Raw genomic sequence first — 20,601 nt, 5'->3', positions numbered from 1 at the left:
GAGTCCTAACAAAAATCCATCCCTAACCCTTATATTTTGAGTTGATGTAAGTCATGTCGATGTCTAGAGAACTTCTAGATGAAGCGAAGTAGGTAGAGAGAGTTAAGGATATGATTGTCTGTGAAGCCAATAGATTTAATGTGAGCTATGAATTCTTTAAATATCTTGCTATGATATATATTTTTTTAGTTTAGTATTTTCACAATTTCTTATTTTTGTAAAGTTATGTCAAAGTTTATTGTCCATAACGTGTATCTTATTACCTCGATTGTTAGAGGTATCACTAGGAGCCTTTTGCTCATCTGATCCATGTGGGTCTTAGTGGACTTATATGAACGGTGAGCCGATGACTCTCAAATATATTACTAACTTTAAAAAATATTCATTGAATTTTAAAAAGTAACATTAAAACCATTCATCTTTATAAAAAGAAGTTTAAAAAAATTCTTACCATCAATATCTAGACGAAAACTGTCTATCGACACTTTATAAATTATCTTCAAATTTGTTAGTATTACTTAGTATTAATACTTTTTGAAAGTTATTATTTTTAGAATGTTTTTTTAAAATTAGAATTAAAGTGGTAATAGTTTGAAGATATTATAAAGTTGAATGACATTTTTATTAATTTAACCATATAAATTTAATTACTTTCCAAATTAACTAAATACAAAATTTAAAATCCCTTCCATATAAAATTAAATAAATATATTATATTATATATTTATCCACATGCCGGTGGATGTGACATTTTAAAGTTGATGTCATATCACTTAATTTATTAAAAAGCAAATACTTTAATCTAAATTATTTGTGATACACATTCTTATTATGTCATATCACTAAGGGGTAGATTCCAAAAATAGCAAAATCACATCAATTTATTTAATAATTAATTCTAAATTATAAAATAAAAATAAATTATGCCCACCCATTTGGTATAGTGGATGTCTATTTTTTGGTCAAATATCAAATATTAAAATTAAATTTAATGGTTGTTTTGTCTTATTGTTCTAGCTTATCACATATAAGGAATCAAAATATCCAACCTTACAAATTATTTGTGGTTATAATATGTTCAAAAATCTAATGAATATTAATGTTGGCCTCAAAATAGTATAAGCTCTTACCCCATTTTTGTGCTTATCAGCCACATTAATATCATAATGAATTCGACATGTTATATAACTAAGTTGTAAAAATGAGATAAGTTCCGTTATTGTTCGATCTCAACCGTGCAACGAAACGACGAGAATTTGAAACGATTTTAGTTTTTTTTATTTAGATTCAGTAGCTTTCCCTAGAAATCATACTCTAATAATCAGAATTCGAAACGAATTACAAACCAATCCAAGAAGCGCCACGGAGGAATGACTAAAAAAACTGTACAGTTCCTGTAGATTGGAATGTATCTACTAACTTCCTCGATTTTGTTATGAACCATCTCAATCTAGTTGTTTGATCACCATCTTATGTGTGGAGGGTTGAAACAGAAGGTCGGGGGTATGCTTGAACGCTATTTGGCTTATGGGAATCATCGGCGCTATGCCTACGAGCACGACGATTATTGGTTGAGTTCCTGTTGCTGGTAGGGAGTATGGAATCTTGTAGATGCTCGAGTTCTTTTACAATGTCATTCATGTTTGGTCTAAGTTTTGGTTGAATGGATAGGCATCTTAGAGCTAGTGTAGATGCTTTGTAGGCTCCATCCAATGAATATTGGCCCTCGAGACGACTGTCGATTATTCGAAAAATCTTGCGTTTGTTTGCAAGGTAAGGTTTTGCCCATTCCACAAGGTTGTGTTCTCTAGCCGGCCGATTCTTGTCTATTGCTCTTCTTCCAGATAGTATTTCTAGTAAAACAACTCCGAAGCTATAGACATCACTCCAAGTAGTTAGATGACCTAGAGCGAGAGAAAAAGCAAAGTGGTAATCACGGTAAGAGATGAAATAATGCAAAACGAGTAAAAAATAATGTCGATACCTGTGGCCAAATATTCTGGGGCTGCATATCCATAGGTACCCATCACCCGAGTCGAGACGTGGCTTTTATCGCCCCTTGGCCCATCTTTAGCCAACCCAAAATCAGAGAGTTTGGCATTGTATTTCTAAATGCAGAAGAAAATGAAGCTTAGGCTATCTTCTACTTGCTTGACATTAAAGAAAATGAAGCTTAGGCTATCTTCTACTTGCTTGACATTAAAGAAAATGAAGCTTAGGCTATCTTCTACTTGCTTGACATTAAAGAAAATGAAGCTTAGGCTATCTTCTACTTGCTTGACATTCATATGACAAACCAGAAAAGGCTTGTTTATACCGATTACTTACCGAGTCGAGCAAGATGTTCGATGTCTTGAAGTCTCGGTAGATCACTTTTCGTTCATCACCGTGGAGAAAGGCAAGTCCTTTTGCAGCACCAAGCGCAACCTTCAAGCGCAGGCTCCATGAAAGAGGTTGAAAATAGGATCCCCCTGCAACATTAGGCAATTGTCACGAAGTTCTAATGGGAATCTCAAAGGGTATCTGATGCAAAAAACTCACTTCGAAACAAATGATTTTCCAAGCTCCCTCGAGGCATGAATTCGTAAACGAGCAAACGATGCTCGTCTTCTAAGCAGTAGCCAACCAACCTCACAAGGTGACAATGAGAAAGCTGGCCTAGAAAATTCACTTCAGCCTATACGAAGAAAGAAAACACGAGATAAGTCGATAAGTCAAGATCTTCACAGCATAAACTGACCAAAAGATAGTTATATATTAAGAGCATCCATCATATGCTAGAATGAGCCATCTCTACGTGTGGTTTGGAGGAGAATAACTCACCAACCACTCTCTATGACCTTGAAAACCATCATGGTTAAGCCTTTTGACTGCAATAACCATTCCTGTGCCGGGCTTGGCAGCAGCAAAGGAATGCTCATCAATCCAACCTTTGAAAACTGAACCAAAACCTCCTTCTCCAACCACACTATCCGGGCGAAAGTTCCTCGTGGCTACCTTAAGCTCGGCGAAGCTGAAGCTCTTCAAATTGGAGGACTGCAAGATTTCACCTTCGGTTCGTGGAGTCAGTGGCATCGACGACAACGAGATCTTGCTCGTTATACTACTCCCGATATCGTTTCCATCAGTACTCACAGCATTAGAGTTCACCCCTGCACAATTCAATGCATGACCTCTAACAAACTAGCAATTGTATAATCGAATCAAGACCCTCACATGAGCATTTGCAAAGCTCATTCCTTTATATTTTCAGTTCAAGCAAAGATCTTGTTGCTGGGAATTCAATCATATGATCCGTTTCTCAATGTTCACAAGATAAATTTAAAACTCTACAAACATCAACTAGACAAGAAGGAAGCGTTCTAGTACCTGTATTACATGAGTTTTCAGCTTTGATTCTGGTACTTAAGCAGACACCCATTATAAGAAGCAAAGAAACACCACAACTTTCAGAGCTTTAGCACTGTAAAGAACAATCAAAAAGAGGAAGAAGGAGAAGAGAACTAAATAAGAAATCAATGTTCTACAAGATTTCATCTATGGGTGTCAAATCTTCAGCAATAAATGAGGAGACAAGATAAAAGAAGCCAAACCCATATGCAGAAATGAACAAAAAATGAAGAAACTCACATTTTTCTTCTCGTATCAGCAAAAAGAAACAAGGTCTGAAACAGAGTATTGCTCTGTTTTCCCAATACTCTCAGAAGGTTCAATGGAAGGAAGATTTGAGATGGGGGGAGCTCTGCGTTAATGGCCGACTGGTCCCTGTTTCTTTTCACACTCTCAAGCCAAGGAAGCAAAGCATGTGAAAGGCTCGGCGATTACAGCTTTGGAAGCTTTCTATTTGCTCCCTTCAATGGAAACTCAAAAATCTAATTCAATAAAGCTTTCTCGACCCCTTTTCACCTAAATCATGATTCATCCTCGTGACCCATCAAATGTTTTTGGTCTTCTCCACCCTGTTTACACTTGTCCAACCTGCCCTTCCAATAATCCAAAAGCTACAGTCGGTTGCTGACTTCTCTTTCTTTCGTATTTAATTCAAAGTTTTCAGGCCAACCAAATTCTGAATTAAACAAATTTTCCATGGCTTTGTTTCCTCTTCTGGACTTTTCTACGTATTTGTTGGCTTCTGAAATGAAAAGTTATGTGAAAATAACATATGAAATATTTAATTCATAAGGATGAGGCACTGACTAGGATGTAAACTATTGACCATTAAGTCAATCCATGGTAGATAAAAGATACCAAAGAACATGCACTGTACCGTTCTTATACATAAAAAAATCTCTTTTTTCAACCAAGTTGAGGAAATAATGTCACGGGAAGGGGCCAACATGTCTGCTAATGGCTCCCTTTATTGCTCTTCTTCTTCCCTTCTCGAGGCCCTTCCTGTGCAGGAGAGCCTTCCCTGACTAACCATCTTTTGCAAATACATTCACGAGAAGGGGCCTTGGCTGGGATATCTTCATTCAATCTCTCTTGGGATGTCCTACACTCATGAATCAAAGTTTCCTTTAGGAGTAAAGACAAGAAAAAAAGCTGAATAAAAATCTCTCTTCAACAGTAAATAATACCTGTCCCTGTCTTCATAGGTTTTTTTTTTTCCTGTGATCGTATGTAAATGCTGCGTTTTGTACTTCATTTTGTGGTCTCTGGTTTTGTAAAGCTTAAATATGATGACCCAGTTTGAAAAGGAGAAAGATCTTCATTTTGAGGAGGTGATGATTTGAAAATTACAGCAGAAGGAAACAGAGAAGCTTTGTGTGGAGTGAAATGGGTTGTCCTTTGTTCTTCTCAGGGTTTGCAAAATCCAGAAACCGAACACTCCAAAACATAGACATGGACATGGACATGGATACTTACTTTTGAGATTTGACTTCACTCTTGGACTTGGGAAGTCTAAATTTTGTGGGCCTGGTTGCAGATAAGTCAAGCATCCATGTCAGTCAAGTGGCCAAGAGGTACCCACGGCTTATCTGCTAGGGAGAAGACTGCTGATGCCCGACAGAGTACTGAGAATCTAGCAGAGGTAAAGGATGGATCATTGATAACATTCATGAGTCGCTGACTTGGCGAGTTTCTCATTGAATATTAAAACTTAGGTACGATCTGTTCTAACTCTTTTGACTTTGAAACTGCTCAGAAAGATTTGGATCATCCTATGATCATCCTCCTCCATGGATTTGGATTATGAATCTTGGCCTTCATTTAATCACCTAATATAACCGTCCAAACCCACCGCTAGCAGATATTGTCTATTTTAGCTTATTACGTATAGCAATAAGTCTCACGGTTTTAAAATGCATTTGCTAGAGAGAGATTTTTACACCCTTATAAAGAATGCTTCGTTCTTCTCTCCAACCGACGTGGGATCTCACACCAAGTCTTGATCAAATTGTTGTAAACAAATGTGTACTCGTATTCTTCGCTTCCTTGAGTTCTTTGAATAACTTTTCAGTACTTTCAACATCGCCTCTCTGTCAAAATTTCGATCATTGAAAGAGTGGTTTTCAACCATGGAGTTGACTTTCTAACTCTCTTGCTGCTGATTGCTATATTTGATCCTATCTCTAGTATTTTCATGGCGTCTTCCACCAAGCTAGCTTTCAAGCAACCTAAGCTAGAATTCAAAAGGTTATCGTAGGGTGTACATTGAACCCAAAAATCCAAAAATTCGGACCGACCCAACCTGAATCATAAGGGTTGGCTGGGTTATTTTCCTGGAACCGAATCTGTTCGGTTCGAATTTTGGATTCAGTGGGCAAAAGCTCGGGTCAACCCATTTGCTTCATAACCATTATTGCGTTTGGTTCACCCAATTAAAGGTCTCTGTTGCCATTTTAATGAGCCTATTTCCAGTGGTAGATTTTTCCATAGCCTCAGCAAAAGCTTCAACTACAGTGCAGCAAGGCACCTCATTTGGTTCCACTTTAGCTCGTTCCATGCCACCAAATATCTTCATCAACCCTCAATATTGTGTTCATTGGCTTCTACTTTCATAAGAATGTTATATGTAGAAATATGCCAGGGCATTCTTATTGCTCCCTTATCTAAAGATGTAATCACAAGATTGTTGAAGAGCAACTCTCCCTGATCACTCATTCCATAACCTGCCAAGAACAGAGAACAACTTTAATTATACATTTCTTTCTCGTGCCTTTTCTTGTGACTTGTCCAAGTTAACAAAAGGGGTCCTACTATCTACTAAAGCAAGTTCATAATTTAGAAGTTGCACGCAATTCTCAAGGGACAAGGCAATTCTTGCTTATAAAGCAGGCCTGATATGGCAACATCACAGTGACTCATCAATACAAACAGATAATATCACACTAAGAAACAGAGTAATCAAGAACAAAACAATGTCCTCTTTTATGCATTATGTAGTGATGAAAGCTAATAGAGGTTTCATTACTAAAGAGAAGACATTGCATCCAAATTCACTGTTTGTGCAACTTTTCAGCTTCTATATGATTTAAGCAATTACTTGGAATTACTATTTCCCAGCGTCCTGCTCTTGTTTACATCCTTATAGACATACAAAAAACTACTCAGTACAGCCAACTCTACTGCGATACAAGATTAGAATTCATGACATCCAAGAAAACTGGAAACGAAAAGGGAGTTTATAGAGGGAGATGAAGATAGCTACCTCGAGTGTGCACTTGTTCCTCTCAAGCTTCCTTAGGCGATTAATGGAGTGACATATGTCGTCTCGACGAATAGGAAAGCTGTCGCCCATCAAACTCCTGAAGGCATACACAACCGATTCTTCCTTCGGTGTTCTCTCAATTCTCTCGATTCGATTTCCATCAAACATTATCCTTCATTGCCAGACATAATACTCATTCATGTGCACACCAAACAGGCAGCACCGCATATTCTCGGACTTTTCATGCCAACCCCAACATATCAAATGCCCCCATAAACCCGCTTCAAGCAATTTCAATGTAGCTCACAATTTTGTTCTTTTATTTCAAATGGCACCAACATAACACAACAAAGAAATACATGAAAGAGAATGCTCTTCCATTACAGAAGCAACATGAGGCTCGCAATTGCATAACTTCAAGCCAAAAGGTAAACTGAGTTTAAACTTAGACATATAATCAGATTCTTCCCGAGTATAGTATCTTTGATAATCAAACAAAAAAAATTTAAATGAACCATTCTTTCTATATACAAACTCACCAAGTATTGCTGAGATGAAGAGATGGTAATAGCAAGAGAAGTATAATCATTCAACCATAATATGTTTCTGCCATTTTCCTAAGATCTGTAGTAAACAATCACCTGCACCTGCTAATAAACAGGGGAAACAGGAGTCGAAGGTTGGGCATGAGCACTAGGAAGAGTATTGGCATCATCAGCACTATGCCTAGGAGCCATGCGGATTTGTGTTGTATTGATCGTAGTGGATATGGAGTCTTGTAGCTGTTCTAATTCTTTTACAACCTCATTCATGCTCGGTCTAGACTTGGGCTCAACGGACAGGCATTGCAATATCAGACTAGATAACTTATAGGCTGCATCCAGTGAATATTGGCCTTCGAGTCGGTCATCGATTATTCGAGCAGTCTTACGTTTCTTTGCAAGGTAGGGTTTCGCCCATTCTATGAGATTGTGTTCTCTAAATGTTCGATTCTTGTACATTGCTCTCCTTCCAGACAACATTTCCAATAGAATGACTCCAAAACTATAAACATCACTTGAAGTGGTTGCCTGACCTACAGTGAGTGAAAGGACATAGTGGTCAATGTTAGATACTATAAACCTTCGTCTGTTGAAAGAATACAACAAACTAAGTTGACTCGACGTGTTTTAACGTAGTAGCCTTAAGTCTCTCAGACTAGTAATGATACAAAAATGTTATTTATCAGGAAAAAGAAAGCAGAATCAAGGATCCTTGACAGCAATGAGTTGAAAGTTGATGACAGCATGGCGAATGTGAAAATCTGACAGAAATGTTTTCTTGTTGTGTTGAATATTACCTGCAGCAAGATACTCCGGAGCTGCATATGAGGTGCCCGAAATCCTGGTAGAGACATTGCTTTTACGGCCTGTTGCTCCCGTGGCTTTGGAAAATCCAAGATCATAGAGTTTGGCATTGTAGTCCTGAAAATAAAAGAAAATGAAGCAAGTGGCTCGACGACTATCTTCCGAACAAGTAAATATTTAACTTTAGGAGTTAGATCCCAGTTCCATGATGCCCTTTTTAACATAGGCACAAGGAAGCTTTTATTTTCACCATTGACTCACAGAATCAAGCAAAATATTTGAAGTCCTTAAGTCACGGTAGATCACTTTTCTTTCATCACTGTGGAGAAAGGCGAGGCCTTTTGCAGCACCAAGTGCAACCTTCAAGCGGAGGCCCCAAGAAAGCGGTTGAAAATAGGACCCCCCTGCAATGACAACTCGAGTGTCAAATCACAAAATATTTCAAATGTTCATAATGCGTCGCATCAAAAGATAGGGAAAACTCACGAAGGAACAGATGGTTGTCCAAACTTCCTCGAGGCATGAATTCATACACAACTAGTTGTTGCTCGTCCTCCACGCAATAGCCAACCAACTTCACAAGGTGAGAATGAACAAGTTGGCCCAGAAAATTCACTTCCGCCTATAAAAGAAGGCATGACATGAGTGGATCTGTGCAGCATAGATGACAAATTTGTTTAACAAATAACTATTCTACCATAGCAGATGGTTAAATTAAGATAATCCATCGATGCTAAAAGAAACCGATGTGGAGAAGAAAACAATTGTTACGACAACGAGTCATCTCTGCAGTTAATCTCAAAGAGGTAACTCACCAACCACTCCCCATCACCTCGAAAACTATCTTGGTTAAGCCTTTTGACTGCAATAGCCAATCCCGTTCCAGGCTTGGTAGCAGTTAAGGAATGCTCATCAATCCAGCCCTTGAAAACTGAACCAGAAGCAGGTTCTCCCAGAACATTAACAGGACAGAAGTTCCTTGTCGCCTCTTTGAGCTCTGAAAAAGAGAAGCTCTTCAAATGGGAGGATTGCCAGATTTCGACCTCACTCCGAGGGGCAGGCAGTACTGAAGCCAATGAGATTTTGCTACTTGCACTACCATTGTCCATTCCATTACTGCTATCACTATCAGCTTTACAATTCTTCACCCCTGCACAAACAAATGCATGACCAGTAATGAACCAATAGCCATTCACCTGACTCAAAACCCTCATAAATGCACGTGAATAGATGTCTCAACTACTTCATTTCAATCAAAGAAAGAACTCGTGCCCATTATATGATCAAATATCAAAGTGCTCAACAGGACTTCATATAAAGGACATTATTCCATTGGAGAAAGCGAACAGGTTCAGTTAGATCAATAATAAATCTCAAAAAACTTCAAAATGATGAACAGAGCCTAAAAACTTCCACCATATTTTCATAAAGAAGGAAAACTGGCCTTCTTATACCTGTATCACCATCAATTTCTACTACAGGTTTGGTACTCAAGCAGATGCCCATCAGAAGCAATCAAAGGACTCGCCAACTTTCAGAGCTTTCAAGCTGATACCAACAAAAAGAGGAAGAACAAGAGAACAAGATTCAAACCAATATTCTACCAATGAAACCAAGAAGAATCTCAGCAAACCCATATAAAGAAAGAAAAAAGAAAACAACCAAAAGAATCCCAAATAGCTAGCCACCTTTCAGTGTATCAGAATTAAGATTCTTGTTTCAAGAATTGTTTCGTTAGCAGGAAAAGCAGAAGAAGACTGAATTCAAGAGAATTAATCAAAACCCAAAAGTTCCTGCTAAATTTTCCCACTTCAATTGGCTAAAATACAGAAATGGGGAAGAAGGGTTGCACAGTCCCTGACGGACAGGAAGTTCGTATTAATGACAAGTATGTTGGTCCCCTCTTTTCTGTCATCACACTAAGAGGATAAGCCCACGAAAGGCTCCTATTGCAGACTGAGAGACGTTCGATTTCGGCCTCTTCAAAGAATCACAAATGGGGGAAAGAAAACAAGATTGCTGGCGACAAATCGGCACCGAGTAATCAACACGCGAGCAAACAAAAATTTGGCAGAGTAAGGGATTGGATAACCATTCCTCATTTGACTTTTCAATCGTTTGGATTGAACACGCAGGAACGCCTCGATCATTGGAGCTCGTTTTCGAGCAATGGGCCACACGTGTATCCCAATCAAGTGGCCGAAAACCCCCCATTTTAATGGAGCAGAGCAGATGAATAAAGAATTGAAGGGACCGGCACTGTGTCGGCGGCTCAAAGGCCCTCTCGCCGGCGAGCAAGCAGCAGCTGGAAGACAAAGGTCAAATGGCGGTGGTGAATCTGATGACTTGAAGACAAATTTACAATTAATTTGTCCGTACAGTTTTTTTGGTGGCTCCAATCATTTTTTGTGAATAAATATTTTGATTTGAAATGAGTGACGGTTAAGGGTTTTTTTCTTTTTTTTTTTTCTTTTAATTTTATTATTATTATTATTTTTGGTAATGATTTTAGGTTTTATTATATAGTTTATGAAGCTTATTAATTTAATAGTGTATGATTAACGTAACGAGTGACGAAAGTGACCTCAATAGGCAACTGAATATTCTTTAAATGACGTGCCATAAATTAATTATTAATTATTAATAATAAGGATTTTTTAATTAATTGTCATAATGATGGAATACTTTCTTAATAATATATTAGTCAACCTCTAAAATTAAAATTGCATGAATATAGGCGCTGGGATTCCTTTTTAAAAAATTATCTTAAAATCAAAACTAATAATTAAAATAAATTTGGTATATTATTTGATATTTCAAATTTACCACTTTTTTATGTTAATTTAAAATAATAATAAATTCTTAATTTAAAAGTTTAATTGAAAAGGATTTTTTTTTAATTGAGAAGGGAATTATAAAGGATTATTTATAATTAAAATAGGAAATAAAAATTATAAAGGAAGAATAATTTTTTCACATGGAACCGAACTCAAATTCTTAGTAAGACATTCTCATTTAAATTTCGAAGAAATTTAATAAAAAAAAATCTAAGAAAATGAGTCTTTTCTCCTGCCATATTAAAACTATGGGTAACATATAATAATTTTTTGATTCTTGAGGTTCAAAATTAGTATTTGATTTAATTCTAATTTTACAAAAAAACGTCATTTTTAGTCCCTGAGATCGGTCATTCCCGGCACTTCATAAGACATACCCATTTCCTATACTTGGTAGTAATGATCGAAAAATTACCCAAAACCTTCGAGCCGGCTTTCATGGTGGCCTAGGTGATAGAGATGTGTTTTGGGGAGTGAAAGAAAGGAAAAGTTAGACTTTATTGTTAGGTCATTCTATTTCGGTGCAGGGTCTATTTCTTAGGATAGTCACGTTCTTAAGATAGGGTGGATCTAGGCAAGTCAAACAATGTTTTCAAGGGTGGATCTAGGCAAGTCAAACAATGTTTTTAAGGGTGGATCTAGGCAAGTCAAACAATGTTTTCAAGGAGTTAGGCGGAAAGATAAGAGGTTCCTAGCTAAAAGTAGTTTGTCTTGTCTTTCAAAAGGGGTGGAAAACAATTGAGAACAAAGTGGCGATCGGAGTAACAACGGAGAATGGGCGGCTACCGAAGCGAGGGGTTCACTTGGATGGATGAGCAGTAGAACCAAGAGATGAAGAGAAGAGAGACAGTAGAGAGGGTTGGGAAGAAATCCATCAAATCTTAGGCCATTTCATAGCTTCAATATATTCTACCTCCTAATCATAGTCCAAAATGGCCTTTGAAGCCTCTAAGAAGGTGTTCCACATCAAAATCATTATAAAAAAAGTATGAAGATAGATTTGCGAATTTGAAATAGGAATCAGCAATTAGAAATCTGAACGCACATATCAATATATTCTGTGTTCTGTCTGAATCAGAATCGAGATGACACCTCAATATCCAATCATAAACATAGTATTTTGACCTCACAGTGCCAAATTTATGTCAAAATGCACCAAAAAGGGGAGAAAACAAAACTATGATCATACAACAGCATTGAGTCTCAACTTTATTGCTCAAGAAAACAAGGATTTCCGCAAAGACATTAAAGGAGACAGACCTGTCTCATCCAATGACTCCTCCTCAAGTCCTTCATTTCTTGACTGTAGCTGACTTGATAATGTCAACAAACTCGGGCTAGTTCAATAAAACATAAAGACAAGTCAGCAACCGAAGTTGAAGAACACAACACCAAACAAGAAAAAAAAATAGATAATGGATAATGAACTTGAGAGGATATCAACCTTTAGTGAAGCTCCTCCAACCAAAAATCCATCCAAATCAGGTTGTGCTGCCAATTCTTTGCAGTTTGCACCATTTACAGAACCTAAAAGACAAGTTAATGATGCAAACAAGTTAGTTCCACAGTTACATGACCTAACAACGCATATGTGCATCACACAAGCACACAGGGTGAATATATGTTAATCAAATTAAGGTTTCTATTTGGTTGTTCCATAAAAAGTACTCCCCCCATCTGAGAGTTTGAGCTCGATCAGAAATAAACAGCATCAACCAAGTACTGGAATGAATGTAATACAGCATGCATGTCAACAGGACAATCTGACAGGAGCAAAGGGGATACCTCCATATATGATTCTAATTGATCCAGCAACATCAGCACTAACATTGTCGCTAAACCATTTCCTCAATTCATGATGGACCTTTGGAAAAATCACAATCTTATTGTTAATTGACCTGAATCTAACTGAAACTTATAAATGTTTAAGAAGAAAGCTTACTTCCTGGGCCTGAGCAGGGCTTGCAACTTTCCCTGTTCCAATAGCCCAAACTGGCTCATAAGCCAAGACAACATTGTCCCAGTTAGAGATTTTCTCTGCACCGTAACAACCAGTGTCATCCATTTTGTACAGGATCAATCGAAAAAATATTGAAAGCTTCTCAGCATGAGCATAAGATAAAAAACTCAACGTTCTGGGAAGTCTCACCAACCCGATCAAACATTTGCTTTCAATTTCAGAGCTATGAAAGTAGAAGTACCTGCAATTGCCTTAGTTTGTGCTGCAACAACTTCCAATGTTGCTCCCGATTCTCGCTGCTCAAGAGTCTCACCGACACAGGCAATAACCTTAATGCCTTGAGAAAGTGCATATGCAACTTTGTCTCCTACAAACTGTATTCAAAATGAAGGGGGAATGGTCTTAGAATCAACATATTTTCTGATTTGAAATAATCTATTTCCACAGAAAGTTAACAAAATAAAGATAGGGGTGTGGCCACTAGTCTCCATTCTAGCATGGATTAATCTCCATTCTAGCAGGGATTACCTCATTGGACTCGTTCAAAATAAGCCTTCTTTCAGAATGCCCAATAATAACCCAGGGAATTGCCAAATTCACAAGCATCTCAGCACTGCAAGGGAAAAGATATCAACTTAGTTGCATGGCGCACTGTTATCGTGTAAGAGTTTAAAGAACTATACATTCCAATAAAAAAAATTAAAAAGCCTAGAAAAACATGCATGAACTGAAATCATGAAAAATTAACCAATCTGTAGTATAAACAGAAAAGTGCCCAGCTTCAAACTTCATCATTCTTCAAACAAGATTCAGTAATCGTTCTTAAAAAGAGTCAAACATTTCCAATTTTGGAAAGCATTGCATCCGTCACTTTTGGTAATAATTTCAAAAATTGGACAAAGAAGTTACTCAAAATGAATGGAGATATTAGCACAAGCCCAGCCAGACATATTCCTGTGCAATATGAAGAACGCACAAGGTAAAATCATACCTAACTTCTCCAGTAAAAGCACCACCCTTGCGAACCCAACAGTTCTGTGCCGCAACTTGAATCTCAGACCTCAACAGATTCTTCACCAGCGAAAGAAACACAAAAGGTGGACTCACAACAACTTCTGCACAGGATAACAACATTTACAGACCTAATCAATCACTGGAAAGATCTTCGTAAACCATATTGCAAGACACATCGACAGTCATAAATCTGAAAACTAAACAAGTTTACATCCGTACCCACGACATCTTCAGAAGGAATTTCGGCTTCATTCAACGTGCCGACAATTTTCTTCACCTCCTCGGTTGTTCCATTCTGTAAAATTTTTCATTAAATCAACAAGATTATTAGTTATCAAACACAATCCAGTACTCCAAATCTCCAATTCCAAAGTTCAATGCATAAACACATCAATTATATCTACCACACTCAGATCGGAAAAGTCACAGGATCCAAAAAGTCGTCAGTACATCGAGAAACCAGTAGAGAAATGAGTGTTTTCCATAAGTTCATCAGATCAAAAACAAAATCCAAAAACATTTAAACCAAATAGCTTGAAATAACAAACAAACAACAGATTAAAGATCTAATAGAACATACGGTAACAATCAAATCAAACAAGCAGCCGAACATCGACAATACAGAGACAAAATAGAGTTAAAACAAACCAAGAAGAAATCAAATAAGAAACATACGCATTTCCAGTTGCCTCCGACGAAGAATTTCCTTGCCATTTTCTTTTCCTGAGAATTCCAGAACCAGAAATCCGATCACAGCGAAAAGCAGAAACGCAGAATCACAGATATTTGAAGAAAGGAGCGGCTCGCAAAAAAAGCAAAAAACCAAAAGAAAAAAAAAACCACGGGCGCTTCAAGGATCACAAAAAACCACGACTTTTACAAGAACGATTTTATTTAATGCCTTTTATTTATTTATTTATTTATTCCATTTCCCCGTAGATCGGACGGATGCCAGTGGCCACAGTTTTTTATTTTATTTTTTAAAATTAAAATTTAAAATTTCAGCGTGACTGATGAAATCAGGTTTATTATCATTTAATCAAAGGAAATCTTTTTTTTTTTAAATAAATTCCAATTTTTAAGCGAGTAAAATTAGCCGTTGAAAACAATACATTAATATTTAATTCGACAACAATTTATAAATATATATTATATAATCTTTTGACTTATTGTTTAAAATTTGTTAGTAAACAAATATTAGAAAAATACCATATTATTTTCTTGCATACCAAATATAATTTATTTTATAGAATTTCTCACCGGCTAATTAATAATAATATAATATGCCTTGATTTTGTCCATAATTTAGTTCAAGGCGGGTTGTCTATAATCATATGTCGAATGTCCCAAACATGCTTGTTCAATACGCGTTGTCCGTAGCTACATGCTTTCATCTTAGATGGCTATTCTATGACTGATCACCAAAATCATGTGTATACCTACCACATACTATCAGGGATGTCCAGCAATAAGTCTTTCTTTGCCTTTAATCACATAACATTCTTTTCTTCGATTCTTTCAAATGGTTTTGAAATGTATTTCCTAGCTTGCAAATGTGATACGAAGGCTCAAGTATACGCCGTCCATTGCCACAAGAGTACAATTGTGAGTACAATTGTGACACATAGCACACATAGCACATGCCCCGACCAATCATTCAGCCTAAATTAACCTGAAGGAATTGATGTAGCAGTTGAAGCAGATATCTACCAACAACCCCTCAAGTACTTTTAAATAATTTTCTGAAAATGAAAACAAGCATTGCATGGATCATAACCTTCTTTATTTTCCGAAACACCTTAAACTTTATTTCTCATCTGTGTCCGCCACAGTGGGATCTAGATCAAAAATTATTACAAGCACTGGAATATTATGAATGAGTTTCCCAGTACCCACGCCAAAACTCATTAATTCAAAAGCAGGAAAACAAGGCTTCTCTTACATAACTGAGTACCTCAAATTAGTTTAACAAAACAGAAGAACCATTATTTATGTCTCGCCATTGACTAAGACGTTCGGGCGTGGTTTTCTTCAAACTGCAGACTTGATAATGTCCACGAACTCGGGCTAGTTTTAAGGGAACATAAGATAAGTCAGCAACCAAAGATGTAACCATAAACCAAACAAAGAAAGAAAAAGTTATATCAACCTTTAGTGAAGCTCCACCAACCAAAAATCCGTCCAAATCAGGCTGTCCAGCCAACTCTTTGCAGTTTGCACCGTTTACAGAACCTGAATACGCAAACAAATCTGACTAAGTCAACAAGCACAAATCACAGAACAGAAAAAGGACATCTATTGTTCCATCGTATGAAACAATTCCCTCCAATGCATGAGGTTTTATTTGGTTCTTAAAAGAAATTCCCCTCCAATGGCGTCTGGAAAGGATTCTGAATATTTCAAGCTCAAATCGAAAACGAATACTTAAATCTACTGAAAGAGTTGAGGAATGATAAACTTATCTCATATTTTGAGGTGGATAATTTTTTCTCTCAAGTCTCGAGAATAATTATAATCAAACTACTAGTGGATAGTTTCCACTTATTCACCGGATTATCACTTCAATATTGGAGAAATGATAGATGAAATAAAAAATTTGTTCTTAACTTGGATAAAAAATCTATTGGAAACGATCATTGTGTATTATTTGTATTAATAGTGCTCCACAGGTCAGCGAAGTAGATAGGAAAGCATGTTATGAGGCATACATAATATTTTTTTCATTGAGGCAAAAAGGTTACCTCCATATATAATTCTAGCTGATCCAGCAACTTCAGCACTAACATTATTGTGAAGCCATTTCCTCAGTTCAGCATGAACCTTAAAAGAAACCATAATGTTATGGTTAATTGACCTGAATTAAAGTGAAATTTACAAATCTCTATGAACAAAACTTACTTCCTGAGCTTGAGCAGGGGTTGCAACTTTCCCTGTTCCAATTGCCCAAACCGGCTCATAAGCCAAAACAACATTGTCCCAGCTGGGGATTTTATCTACGATGTAACAGAAGGGTCATCAATTTTGCACAAGAACGATGGACGGATAATATGATGTATACTAAGCATAAGAAAAATCAAGTTCATTCAAGACCAATTAAAAGTAAATTATTAATTATATGGGATAACCGGGAAAAGAACAAGAGATTCTAAACATGCAGAAGAACGTAAGATGCTCAATGTCCAAAAGGGGTAAAACTGAATTTTACTTTCATGATGAAAGTACCTGCAATTGCTTTAGTTTGTGCAGAAACAACTTCCAATGTTGATCCTGACTCTCGTTGCTCAAGAGTCTCTCCAACACAAGCAATAACTTTAAGGCCTTGAGCAAGGGCATATGCAACTTTATCTCCAATAAACTGCAGTCAAAAGTATGAGAAAAGAGAGCTTGAAACCAAAATCATTGATGCAATAAACAAATAAAGGATGCATAACCTGTCAAATTTTCATTTATGTAATAGTCGGGTTACCTCATTGGACTCATTCAGAAGACTTCTTCTTTCAGAATGGCCAATAATCACCCATGGAATTCCCAAATTGACAAGCATCTCAGCACTGTAGAAAAATACACCAATTTCAAATCAATCAAATGTCATATTTCTTTTGATAGTATAGAAAGAAAAATATCAAGCATTCAATTCCAGTATTTCAAGCAGGTATAGAAGCAAAATTACAATAAATGAATAGATATAACTACAAGTAGCCAAGAGATTTCAACGCAATAAGATTCCATCATCTGTTAAATCCTACCTAACTTCTCCAGTGAAAGCACCGCCCTTACGAACCCAACAGTTCTGAGCAGCAACATGAAAATTGGAACGCAACGAACTCTGAACCAGGGGAAGAAACACAAAAGGTGGACTCACAACAACATCTGCAAAGGAGAAATAACAAGCATAGACCTTAGTTTCCCCTATTCTTCAAACATGAATCGCTGTTACTATAAGGATCACAAAGTTCATCCAGTAATCTAAATTTTTAAACATACCAACAACATCTCCCGATGGAACTTGGGCATCATTCAACATGCTGACAATTTTCTTCACCTCCTCGGTTGTTCCATTCTGAAAAATTATTCAATCAACAATAATATCCATTCATCTAACCAAAAGCCAGTCACCCTAACCTCCATTACCAAATCTAGACCTCCTCAACATTTCAACTAATCAGAGAATTCAAAATTAAAATCAGCACACTCGGATCAGAAAAGTCACGGTTTAACACAATTAGTACATCGAAGAACCAAGCGAGAAATGTGGATCTCAGTTCAAAACCAACGAGTATAGCTCAAATCCAACAAATGGGAAAATCCATGCGTACAAAAGATTTGATTATCTGATAAATGTTCTGATGACAAAATGAACCGAACAACCAAAAAATTGAAAAAAGTATAAACAAAAGAGTAAGATCCAAGGACAGTAAGGAAACAAAAAGCATACACATTTCCAGTTGCCGCCGACGAAGAATTTTCTGCCCATTTTTCCTCCGATTTCTGAGAGCAAATAATACGACAACAACAAAGGTAAGATCTCAAACTTGCAGATAATTTCGAAGTGTGAGATCCTATAGCACGAAATACTATATATATATATATTATAACATACAGACGCTTGCCTCGCAGCCCAACCCATTTGAAAACATGGGCTGAATTAGCAAAAAGAATAAACGGCCCAATACAGGCACTCAAGACCGGCCCAAATTTGGAAATTACCCAGAAGCCCAGCCCTTTTTTTTATTTTAATTTAATTTTAAAATGGTGTTTTATATTCTGGATGATCACCGTCGTCCCCGATGTGGTAAGCGTTAGGGCATTGCGCAGAAGTTTCCATACATCTCTCTGGAAACCCCCTGCCCCTTCGTCCGACATTAATCAAATTAGGGTTTAATATTTGGGGATTTCTAGGGCGAAATTTCAAGAGAGAGAAAGGGGAAGGAGATTCTTTTAAATTCTTGGATTTTATTCGTTTTCATAATTTTTTTTTCTTTTTCTTTTTTATGCTTAATTAAAAAATAAATAAATATAATACTTTCATATATATTTTTTAAATAAGTTTTAAAATTAATTCGAAAGAAAAATCGTTAATACTTTATTTTTATTTCAAAATAAAACTGACTCAAACTGAGTTTCATAAAGTTACAAAAGTATTTTAAAATTATAATTAAAATTTTTTAATTTCATTAATATTTTTAACGCAATACTATTAAAAAAATAACATTAATATCTTTAAATTTAAAAAAATTAAAATACACCTTTTTTACCAAATATTTTTTAAAAAAAAATTTACTAAGGTTAAGGAGGTTAATACTACTTTAAAAAAAATATATTTTTTAAATAAAATACTAAGCAATATTTATTAATTTAGCCAAAAAAAAAAAAATACTCATATCAAATTATTCAATACTTTTAAATCCTTAAATTATGCATTATCGGGATAGCTTTATATGTATATTAATTGAATCGAGCCGAGCTTTGAACGATTCCAATTTGTAGGTAGAATTTGTGGGCATGAGAATTGACCAAAACAAGTTCAAAGTGTGGCCATAGAGGAAGAAGAGAAGTGAAATTGTTGGTGGAGCTAAAGGAGTGTTGGTCAAAATAGGGAAATCCAAACAAAACAATGCTTAGAAAGTGACCTTATTTTCCATTTCTTTCCCTAAGTCAAATTGTTAGAATTTCTCGATTCTCCCCTAAATATTTTTCTTTACACACTTGTATCTAAATAAATTTGGGTTTAAATATTATTTTCTAGTTTTGGGTAAACTCGGGTTAGGTGAATAACTACGGTTGGATGAAAGTCTCACATGGCTTTGCTTTGGGCTCCCCCAAAAGGCCTCGTAGGAGAGGTACGATGCCTTCTGGGAAGCCCAAAGCAAAGTCATGAGAGCTTATGTTCAAAGCAGACAATATCATTCCATTGTGGAGAGTCGTGTTTATCTAACAACCACGAATTGGTTGAGTTGGTGAATGAAGAACGTAAACCAAGTTCAAAATCCAAATCAACTTAACCCTCTATATTTGGATGGGGTTGGATTATCAGATTGTTTTTTTAATTATTATTAGCAATACATGATATATTAATAACTAAAATCTCTTAAATATTTATTACTATTAATATTCTTAATTTTTTAAAAAGCCAAGTGTGATTGGGTTGAATTGACCAAAAAGAAATCGAACCGAATATTTTCAATTTTGCAAAAAATTAATTCAACCCAGATAGAAAGAAAATTAATCGAATGCACCATTATTTTTTATAGCTCGATCATAAGAACCCGAAAATCAAGCCTAATTGATTTAGAACAATTCTATGTAAGTGACCAACTAAAATTTTTTTAAGAAGCAAGTAAGCGATGACAAGTTATGCTAGAAGAACTCGGGTTGGTCGGCTAGAATAATGAAACAAACTAAATATTTTAACCCTTCGTTAAATAATTATTTTAAAAGTTTATTGTTCAAAATATATTATTATTATTTAAAAAAAAATTGTAATCATTTATCCTTATGAAAAATAAGGTTGGTGAAAAATGGTTTCAAAGAATTTGTCTTCCTCGACTTAGAAAGCAAATAAATATTTTTCTTATTCGAAAAAATAAATGCAATTATGCCTTCAAAAGTCAAATAATTGAGAGTTAAATTTGGTTTGGTTTGGTCAAATCGGCATATTATATTAAATATCAATTAAATTTAGTGTAATTTATTTTTTTTAAAGCCTAAAATGTGCAATATTACGGGTATTTTTCTTTTTATTCTTGATTTTAAATATATATATATATATTGTTAATTTTAATAATTTTAAGT

General features: G+C 35.9%; 4 protein-coding genes across 6 annotated transcripts; all 4 read right to left on the bottom strand.

The window, feature by feature from the left end:
• Positions 1–1,295: 1,295 nt before the first annotated feature.
• Positions 1,296–6,861, bottom strand: LOC111499879 (probable serine/threonine-protein kinase PBL9). Of its 3 annotated transcripts, none has more exons than XM_023151598.1 (10): positions 6,653–6,861; positions 4,578–6,113; positions 4,268–4,492; positions 3,631–4,132; positions 3,370–3,463; positions 2,824–3,152; positions 2,542–2,677; positions 2,329–2,471; positions 1,985–2,108; positions 1,296–1,904 (listed from the first exon to the last, which is right to left on the bottom strand). In XM_023151598.1, exons 5-10 carry the CDS (start codon positions 3,419–3,421, stop codon positions 1,471–1,473), a joined length of 1,218 nt encoding a protein of 405 aa, XP_023007366.1. In that variant the 5' UTR covers positions 3,422–3,463; positions 3,631–4,132; positions 4,268–4,492; positions 4,578–6,113; positions 6,653–6,861; the 3' UTR covers positions 1,296–1,470. The 3 variants fall into 3 exon arrangements, with proteins under 3 accessions (XP_023007366.1, XP_023007367.1, XP_023007365.1); XM_023151599.1 differs by having other exon boundaries at positions 4,338–4,492; XM_023151597.1 differs by having other exon boundaries at positions 3,631–4,492.
• Positions 6,862–7,035: 174 nt separating this feature from the next.
• On the bottom strand, positions 7,036–10,313 carry LOC111499880 (receptor-like cytoplasmic kinase 176). Its single transcript, XM_023151600.1, has 7 exons — positions 9,687–10,313; positions 9,453–9,546; positions 8,814–9,148; positions 8,485–8,620; positions 8,260–8,402; positions 7,992–8,115; positions 7,036–7,727 (listed from the first exon to the last, which is right to left on the bottom strand). Exons 2-7 carry the CDS (start codon positions 9,502–9,504, stop codon positions 7,303–7,305), a joined length of 1,215 nt encoding a protein of 404 aa, XP_023007368.1. The 5' UTR covers positions 9,505–9,546; positions 9,687–10,313; the 3' UTR covers positions 7,036–7,302.
• A 1,547-nt stretch (positions 10,314–11,860) lies between these two features.
• Positions 11,861–14,684, bottom strand: LOC111499917 (triosephosphate isomerase, cytosolic). The gene is made up of 9 exons (XM_023151645.1): positions 14,485–14,684; positions 14,029–14,104; positions 13,787–13,910; positions 13,324–13,408; positions 13,037–13,169; positions 12,778–12,872; positions 12,621–12,699; positions 12,280–12,362; positions 11,861–12,172 (listed from the first exon to the last, which is right to left on the bottom strand). The coding sequence occupies exons 1-9, from the start codon at positions 14,521–14,523 to the stop codon at positions 12,128–12,130; spliced, it is 759 nt and encodes a 252-aa protein (XP_023007413.1). The 5' UTR covers positions 14,524–14,684; the 3' UTR covers positions 11,861–12,127.
• An 891-nt stretch (positions 14,685–15,575) lies between these two features.
• LOC111499918 (triosephosphate isomerase, cytosolic-like) lies at positions 15,576–18,364 on the bottom strand. Its single transcript, XM_023151646.1, has 9 exons — positions 18,245–18,364; positions 17,794–17,869; positions 17,556–17,679; positions 17,276–17,360; positions 17,032–17,164; positions 16,708–16,802; positions 16,551–16,629; positions 15,959–16,041; positions 15,576–15,876 (listed from the first exon to the last, which is right to left on the bottom strand). Exons 1-9 carry the CDS (start codon positions 18,281–18,283, stop codon positions 15,841–15,843), a joined length of 750 nt encoding a protein of 249 aa, XP_023007414.1. The 5' UTR covers positions 18,284–18,364; the 3' UTR covers positions 15,576–15,840.
• Between the last annotated feature and the right edge of the window lie 2,237 nt (positions 18,365–20,601).

Source organism: Cucurbita maxima, unplaced genomic scaffold (assembly GCF_002738345.1).
Source record: "Cucurbita maxima cultivar Rimu unplaced genomic scaffold, Cmax_1.0 Cma_Scf00027, whole genome shotgun sequence".
Classification (NCBI taxonomy): Eukaryota; Viridiplantae; Streptophyta; class Magnoliopsida; order Cucurbitales; family Cucurbitaceae; genus Cucurbita; species Cucurbita maxima.
This window is presented reverse-complemented; position numbering and strand designations above follow the sequence as displayed.